Genomic DNA, 8,976 nt, shown 5'->3' with positions numbered 1-8,976 from the left:
TGTGGGGCCAAGACCTCAACCTCTTTCCTCTCAGATGGACTGGTCTGTGTCAGAGAAGAGGCATATGATATAGCTGGAGAACACTTTCCAGGTCATGGTTGGTCCCTAGATCAGCAGAGGTTGTGCAGTTCATCTGGAGACCCCATCCATGGCTGCGAGCAGCTGGCGACAGCACAGGGCAAGGGCAGGCAGCCATGGCCTTTCTCATCTCCCATCACGTACCCGAGTCAGGGTAGAATGCTTCTCCCCTTAAAGAGGATAATGCATGCCACTACCCCATGTCAAATTAAGCACAGCACAAATCTGCTAAGGAGAGGATTATTATACTCTTGTGAAGTTTAAACAAGTCACTTGGACGAATTAGGGGAAAAAAGTTCTTCTGAGAAGTAGGAGGTATGGTATGGACTCAAATGGCCTTTTAATGAATGACTTGAGATCATAAGCTACTTTTTTTTTTTTTAATATGTAACGCTTCACGAATTTGCGTGTCATCCTTGCGCAGGAGCCATGCTAATCTTCTCTGTATTGTTCCAATTTTGGTACATGTGCTGCCAAAGCGAGCACATAAGCTACTTTTCAAATACACAGAATGCTGCATAACAACTCGCTAAGCTTTAAGGAATGCCTCTTTTTTTTTTTTTTTTAAAGTGCATCACGTTTTATTGTCTAAAACACCCCATTCAGGGGGCGGAAGCACATCTGATATTACCTCTGTTGGAAGAGGAATGGAGTTACAGGACTGAAAGGCACGATCAGTAAATAATCCCTCTCAACAAGGGAGCCAAGCAAAGCCAGGAGGGAGAAGAGTCAGAGGCAACACAATTAGTACATATCAGAAATGCATTTCCATTTTTATTTGAAAACAACCTAAATTTTTAGACAAACGATTTTAGTATATAAATTTTATTTTATTTTTATACAGAATATAAAGATTTCCCTCATTAATCTTCCACGTGAAGGGTCTTACAGGCCTGAAGGAAGAGACTTTTTTGCACACAAATGTAGATCTCACATGGTTGGTACTGGAAACATGGTGTAGTGCTCCTACACATAGATTAGGCCGAGTGATATCACACACGTAAAGGGGCAGGGAGAAGAAATATTCTAGTTAATCAGATTCAAGAAGCAAACATGACACAAAAACTGTGCAAATGAGACAAAGTAATTTTAGTTAGGACAGAGTAGATTGTACGAGGAGAATTGTGAGGCTATAGTGTACACCACACCAAACAGCAAGGAAGAGCTATTCGTATAGAAAGGCTGGGGTGAGGGATTTTCACTAAAGCAAATTAACTTCTTGTCAACTGCCAAAACAAAACACAACTGAGCATGTGAGTGTTAGTATACTGAAGGCATGTTACACCAGCTTCTGTGCAGCATGCTAAAAGTTAGAACTTCTCCACCGGTGCCTATGAATCACAAATGGTCATGTTTTGCCCCTTCTCACCAAATCTCAGGCATGTCTTATTTTAGATGGAGTATAGCTTTTATCTATGATTTCATCCTGTAAAAACATGTGAAGACAACGTTCATTCTGGGCCAGCGGGTGACCAGCAACCCTGGGAATAAAAAATGCACATTTAAATTGAATACAAGAGCTTAGTAGCGGTGCAAACACACACAAGCAGTTTACTACTGACAAGTCTTACCCTGGACCGCCCATAAAGCTACACTCTATCAACTAATGGTATGTCTTCTCCTCTGGTTCACAAGATTAATTCAGAACACAATTAAACATAGATCAATCTTGCACAGCTTCCTGGCATGGTTGCCTGATTAACTTCCTACACATTCACTGATGTATTCATAAGGAATTTGAGTGAATTTTATGTTAAAAGTGAAATATGTCAATGGACTAAGAAATTACAGTCAGTCTTCTCCTGGCATAACATTGGCTCTGAAAAACAGGCACAGAGAATCCTCAAATCTTCATGGACAAATACACATATGGTTTTTTAAAAAAATAAATTTCCAACTTTTTTTGCACCCAAGTAATTTAATTTTTCCAGACATTTTGAAGCCTTTTTGTCTGACAGTTCATGTAGGAGTAAATTAAAAGCTAGAAATATTGGTCTAGTTTTATCAAGCGTTTCTACAGAAAAAAGCAAACAGTCCTAAGTTTTACATTTTCAAAAGAATACATTTTGCATTAAAATTAAAAATGTACACCTTTACGTAAGACATGCTGATAATAAGCTCCATCTGCAATCAAACAAAATGATTGCAAGTGTATTGTTAGCTTTATTGTTCATGCTAGAGCATACCGTAAATCAGAAAGAATCATAAGTAAAAGTATATTTTTTAAATGCTGTAATTTTAAATGTAATTTGCATAAATTATCCAAGAAAAACAAATAGAAAACTTAGGCCAACACAAAGCTATTCATTTCAGTTACTCAGGTGTGTTAATATTTATCACATGATACTCAACTTGTCAAATACTTTTATTTTGCTTAAAAAGAAAGTTAGGAAATGGTCAGAAGCAAAGGCGCGTTCATAGTTGAACTCACCACCGAGTTACTGGCAGTCACCTAAAAAGAGTCTCCAAGCACCATTCACATACACATTGTGGAACAGAAAGCACTTACTTGTTTATAAACTGCTCCAGCCCTTGCTTCCTTTCTTCAATAAAACTGTCATCAAATATTCCATCATCTCCTCTAAAAGGCAGTTGTCGCAAAAATGCTTTCCCAGGGAGTGGGGGGACTACAACCTAAAAGGTGAAGAAAGAACATTCCTGACTTCACCAGCTGGGCTGTGGGAGTTTACAAAGCACATCCTGAAGGTCAAGTATACCTCCTCCATGAGAGCCATCTTACTCTCACACTTGTTCAAATAGAAGAGAGTTACTTTCAAAAAAAATAAACATTGAAAAAAAAAGACTGTCCCGGAAGCAAGATAACCAAATGTGGCCCAAAGCTCCTCAAAGGCTTGGGTCTGGCACTCCAGAGAAGTGGTGTACAACGAACATTCACTCAACCGACGTGAGGGTGCTATGCACCCCTGGAGCTGATGACACACGGGAATGAAATGCGGTGTTCCCACCGCACATGGCTGGATTCGAATTTTGTGCTAACCATCTGCAAGTTTCTTCCTTGTGTCTGAAGTGATGACAAAATACCCAACCACATCTGTCACCACTCTTCCAACTTTCTCCCCAATTTCCTACTCTGGATCTTTCCCTATAGACCTGTCATTTCATCTTTCCACACTACCAGAAAGTCCTAAATTTAGCCCCCACTTACGTTCAAAACCTAACAGAACCAACTTGGGTTGATCTTTCCTCCTGGAAATTATCTGAGGACCAACTCACTTCAGCTAGCGATGAGCTCTTCATCTCACAGTTGACTTGGGCTTCTCCAATGTGGCATCCTGCCACTCTGAACCATGTGATTCTGTTATTGGGGGCTGCCCAGTGCACTGAGCCACATCCAGTAGCACTCCCGCACTCTCTACCCAACAGCTGCCTGTGCAGCCAGCCCTCATAACAAGAAAAAAAATCTCCAGAAATTGCCAAATGTTGCCTGGAGGGAAACTGTCCTATTAACACCTTCAGACGGAGAACTCTGCTTTAGGATTCTAATGGTTCAAAAGAGTTGGACATACTGTAGAAGATCAAAGGTCTTCAACGACCAGTCACTTAGCTGGATCCTCATCCTATATCCAAACAGGAAAGGTTTCAGCAAACAATCAGTATGTGGAAAAATGAAAATAACAAACATATATTCAAAATACTTACCGCAGGTAACACATTCTACCAGAGTGAAAATTTTAAGTCCTTGTTTTAGTTGCTCTCTCTAGAAACTTTTCCTAAAACAATGACCTTATAGAACAAAAAAGTGAACTAGCAATTCAACAGCATATAAATAAGCAAAAACCAAACGATAGCAAAGAAACATGAAACCAGATGCCTAACACATGTGATAATTCCTCCCAGATATTCAATGATTAAACACCCAAGGTTTTATTTTACAAAGTTTGCTCTATCATTCATTAATCTCTCCCATAACAACACTGTTAAGTCACAAGTTGCAATCTGCAAGTTCTACCCTTGGGAAACAAGGGATTCCAACCACTGAGTACCTGGTGAGCAGGAGAAAAATATCACTCGTTACAAAGCTATGAGCTACAGCCTATGATATGAAAAGAGACTTGAGAACCTACATACTAAATAAATGACCACTATTAACCCAGGGAAGAATGTAACATGAAATTGAGCAACAAGAACATGATGTATGTAAAGATACACTCTAACATATACTAAAAGAGTCCTTCAAATGGTCGGTAAGACTGCATGCAATGGAACTAATCACCCACAATCATGAGCAGCTCGTATTGGCTGAGCTCCCAAAGATCCTCTTCAACATCGCATTCTTTCTGCTTAAATAGTCTGAAAAGATCTAATTAGACTTTCTTACACCACTTTAAGTTATGAATCCAAAGATTCTGGAAGCCAGAGCACACTCAAAGGAAAGCTGAGAGACCTAACCAGTACCACCAGGAAAGACATAAAAAGTCACCTCATTTGATCGTAGTTAAAAGTACTAACACGGTAACTTGACTATACTATTCTTAGCAATACAATACCACGAGTACAACTTCCACATAGGGTGAATGTTAAATGTGAAGCACATGCTTCAAAAGACACCACGAAGAAGGTGAAAAGGAACCCACAGCCAGGGAGATTTCTGCAAATCCTGTATCTGATAAGGAAACTGTGAGAGTCTTTTGTGCATTGTAGCTACAAAGCCAAGTAAAGAAACAAACAACAAGATAAATAGGCAATGGGCTTGAATAAACATTAGTCCAAAGAAGGCACCTACATGGCCAGTAATCACACCAAAAGACCATTCACATTATTAGCCATCAGGCACGAGAAAAATCAAAGCCAACAGTAAAGGAGACAGCACTTTCACAGCTGTAATGCAGAGGAGAAGCGGGTGGAGAGAAGTGAGACCTTCACATGGCTGGTGGGGATGGGAACAGGGCAGCTGCTCTGGAACACAGCCTGGCAGAAATGTTATGCCTAAGAGAAATGAAAGCAGGTCTGACAAAAATATGTGCATAAACGTTCACAAGAGTACTAATCACAGTCTCAAAAAAATAATAACCTGAATAGCCACTAAATGATGAATGGACAAATAAATCATGGCATATCCACAACAGGATGTCATTTACCAACACAAAGAAATGAAGTACTGATACATGTTACAACTGGCTGACCCTTAGAAACCTGCCAAGTGAAATGAGCCACACACAGAAGAGCACATATTCTATGATCTTCTGGTTATTTTAAGCAAAGCTGGATATACAATTTGAGCTCAAATATTTGTTAAATGCCATGTACCATTTTTGTCCCTGGGGAAAACAGCTTAGCGGTTACTTATAGCTACAAGAGGAGAAATTAGAAGTGACTAATGAGAATAGGGCGTCTTTTAAAACTGACAATGATGTTTGTACAGCTCTAAATACTACTGAACTGTACACTTTAAATAAATGAATGTCGGTGGGCATTTGGTCTAACAGGATGTCAGTACATATGTATTCCACATCAGAGCATCTGAGGCTGATTCCTGGTTCTGGCTGATTTCAGCTTCCTGCCAATGAGGACCCTGGCAGGAGCAGTGATGGCTCCAGCGTTGGGGACCTTTTCCTCATGTGGGAGACACAGATGGATTTCTGGGCTCCTGGTCTCAGCCTGGCCAGGCCCGCATTGTTCCGGGTATTTTGGGAGAAGGAACTAGCTCTCTCTTGCTCTACTGATTCTCTGTCAAGTACATGAAAATGAAACACTAAAATATAAAAAAGGTGAATATATTGAATACACTTTTAAAACATTCCAGCACGCCATGCCTGGAACAACACACAGAAAAGCTCCTAGCCTATGATCACAATTCTACTTCCCCTAGCAAAAACACTGTATCGCCCCTTCCCTTCTACTAGCTGTCACAGGCCATACCCTGAGGCTATAATAGATAAAACAGCAAGGAATTGCTTGAGGTTGGGCATATAGATTAGCAAAATGTTATAACTTAGAAACTGACCTTTGTGCTTTAGGGAGCTTAGTTAATAACAGAAATATTGTCAGTGGGAAAAATGGTTTCATAAGTGGCTGACACATTTGCTTGCCTATTTAGGAATAAAGATTGATCAACCAAATGCACACAACTTACAATTGGCTAGAAGACCTAAATGTGTGTGACAGACCAGCTGGGAAAGGAGGGATGATGCAACAGTGCTCCTTTCTTTCTACTACATCTTTTTCTTTTTCTAAGATTTATTTATTTTTATTTGAAAGGCAGATGTACAAAGAAAAGAGACAAAGATCATTCGTTTGCTGGTTTATCTCCCCAGGTGGCCGACAAGGCCAGAGCTGAGCTGATCCAAAGCCAGGAGCCAGGAGCTTCTTCTGGATCTCCCACACTGGTGCAGGGTCCCAAGGCTTTGGGCCGTCCTCTACTGCTTTATCCCATCACAAGTAGGGAGCTGGATGGAAAGTGAAGCTGCCAGGACGTGAACTGGTGCCCACAGGAGATCTTGGCACTTGAAGGGAGATGATTAGCCAATCAAACCATTGGACCAGACCCACCTGCTTCATCTTCCTATTTATTCAGCAGAAAGGGACAGACACAGAGAGAGAACACTCTTATGTGCTGCTTCACAGCAGCTAGGGCTGGGGCAGGCTGGAGGCGGAGCTGGGACTTCAATCTGGGTCTCTCACGCGGGTAGCAGGGACCCAACTAATGGAGCAATCACATACTGCCTCCCATGGTGTTCATCTACTCCATTTCAGTCACAAAGTAACTTTTCACCAATGACTCCAAGCCTCTGAAGCCATTTTGGTACAGGGCTGAAATAGGGACATTAGGGATGGACTCTGCTCCACCTCATTTATTCTGAAGCCAAAGCCACCGTCAAATTTTCTTCTAAGAGAAGCCAATTCTTATCAAGGAAATGTGTTCTCCAAGTTACAGACAGCCACCCCTGATCAGGGCCACCCCTGAGGAAAATCTAAAGAATTTGTACATCTTACACAAAGATAACTGCTGTTTTACAAAAACCGTTCTTTGTACAATGTGGTGATGGAAAAGTATACTTATGACAAAATTGGAAATACACTGACAGGAGATGTATGGAGGAAGAGAAATGCCAAGAGGAATGGAGAAGGTGAGGTGGGACAGAAGACAGAAAGGAAGGAAGTGAAGAAGAAACTCCTGAGAAGTGTTTCTCAAGTGATTTGGCAAAGGCCGTGGCTGACAGGAGAGTTCGAAGCAAAACTACAATGGCTCTTCTCCAACTCCTGTGAAATCATGTGAGACTGAGCTATTTGAAAACAAGAAATTGTGTCTGCTTTTCTACCCGACTTTATCCAACATAATTTTCCTGAAAGGTCTTCAACATTGAAACCTGAGACATTTTCATTTAAAACCAACTCTTACCTTGCTTTCTCTTTCTAATTCACTTCGCAGCCACTCAAAGTCACTGTATCTTCTTCTAACGGTTGATTCCTTCAGCTTGAAAATTGGAAGATTTGTCTGAAACAAAAAAGTCACTGCTAAGTTGAAATGGTTAAGGAGGTTTCAAGAAAAGGGGTGGGGTGGAGGGCAAATCTGTCAGATTAACAATCTTGTTACCTTAGATAAAAAAAACCATTAACTTCTTAAGACTTTTTAAAAAACCTATAACAACACATTGCTGGTGGTAAGAGTAACTTGTTTAAACTAGAATACAATTTCTAAAATACATCTTTATGGGTCAGTGCTACTGGCTAAATCTTCACCTTGCAATCACCAGGGTCCCATTTGGGCACTAGCTTGTGCTCAGGTGGCTCCACTTCCCATCCAGCTCCCTGCCGGTGGCCTGGGAAAGCAGTGGAAGATGGCCCAAAGCCTTGGGACCCTGCACACACGTGGGAGACCTGGAAGCAGCTCCTGGTTCCTGGCTCCTGGCTTCGGATCAGCTCAGCTCCCAGCCCTGAGGGAGCAAATCAGCAGATGGAAGATCTTTCTGTCTCTCCTTCTCTCTGCATATCGGTCTTTCCAATAAAAAAAAAAAAAAAATCTTAAAAAAAAATCTTTACATGCACGTTTTGATTGTCACTGCCTGAGGTTATTTACATAAAGCCAGCTCTGTTACCTAGCTTAGCCAGTACCTCACTATTTAGTGTCCAGAGGGAAATTAGACGCTACCTACTTGTAAATGAAATACAAAACACTGTTATTAGGACTAGATTAAATCTTGCATAATCAAAGAAATGAGTAAGGCTTTTTAAAGTTTTACTTCTTTAAGCACACATTTATGGGGTGCAAAAACCAGAGAACTGAGTGAGAACGTAGATACTGCTTGTTACTGGCTGCAGTCCCCGGATTGAGCCCGAGCAACAAGCACTTAGCCTGCTCACCCACAGAGACGTCCACCCACCAGCCTCTGCCCTCTTTCCTGGCCTGTCCCACCTCTGACTGTAAAACATCCTGCTTAAATTATTATTATTCCTCCTAAAGAAAGTAAGGAAGCATATTCCTTGATTCAACTTTTGCTTCTAGAACTACAAAATATTTTCAAGTTGAAAAGAGAAAAAATTCCATCTGAAGGGCAGGCAGGTGTTCCACTTTGCACACGGGAACATCTCCGACTTGTAAAATCATTGCTAGGAACATTCTTCTCATGTTAAACCTAATGCTACTGGTAAATACTTGTCATTCAGCAAAAGAAAAGCTCTTTATTCAGGTCCTTAAATCCATTTTGTAGTGGCCTCAAATTTTTTCCCCGAGTATATTAATTCCTCTGTGTTGTATACCTTACAGCCTGGAATCTTCTACAGATGCGATTGGGCATAACAGTGTATAAGTTTCAAGCATGAAACTCAATCTCAAAAGAGGTTTAAAAGCACTTGAATTTTCTTTCCCAGGTAACCACAACATTTGTTCATTGTATTAATGACTCAGAGCAAAACTGCACCTAACAAGACTCTCATTAT

General features: G+C 40.8%; 1 protein-coding gene and 1 non-coding gene across 3 annotated transcripts in view; both read right to left on the bottom strand.

Moving 5' to 3' along the window:
* Nucleotides 1-457: 457 nt before the first annotated feature.
* Nucleotides 458-564, bottom strand: LOC118758358 (U6 spliceosomal RNA). Its single transcript, XR_004995656.2, has one exon. It is a non-coding gene; the product is annotated as a U6 spliceosomal RNA (small nuclear RNA).
* Nucleotides 565-826: 262 nt separating this feature from the next.
* SNX3 (sorting nexin 3) overlaps nucleotides 827-8,976 on the bottom strand; it is a 39,942-nt gene continuing 31,792 nt past the window's right edge. The window contains exons 2-5 of one of the 2 annotated variants that reach the window (XM_012925539.2): nucleotides 7,439-7,534; nucleotides 2,588-2,712; nucleotides 1,448-1,559; nucleotides 827-1,044 (exon numbers count right to left, since the gene is read on the bottom strand). In XM_012925539.2, the coding sequence (XP_012780993.1) occupies nucleotides 1,454-1,559; nucleotides 2,588-2,712; nucleotides 7,439-7,534 (327 nt within the window). In that variant the 3' untranslated portion in view covers nucleotides 827-1,044; nucleotides 1,448-1,453. Of the gene's footprint in view, nucleotides 1,560-2,587; nucleotides 2,713-7,438; nucleotides 7,535-8,976 lie in introns of both variants that reach the window. The other variant, XM_004580339.3, reaches the window with a different exon arrangement.

The sequence above is a fragment of the Ochotona princeps genome, chromosome 1 (assembly GCF_030435755.1).
Source record: "Ochotona princeps isolate mOchPri1 chromosome 1, mOchPri1.hap1, whole genome shotgun sequence".
NCBI lineage: Eukaryota > Metazoa > Chordata > Mammalia > Lagomorpha > Ochotonidae > Ochotona > Ochotona princeps.
The sequence above is the reverse complement of the archived record's forward strand: the minus strand, read 5'-3'. Positions and strand labels throughout refer to the sequence as shown.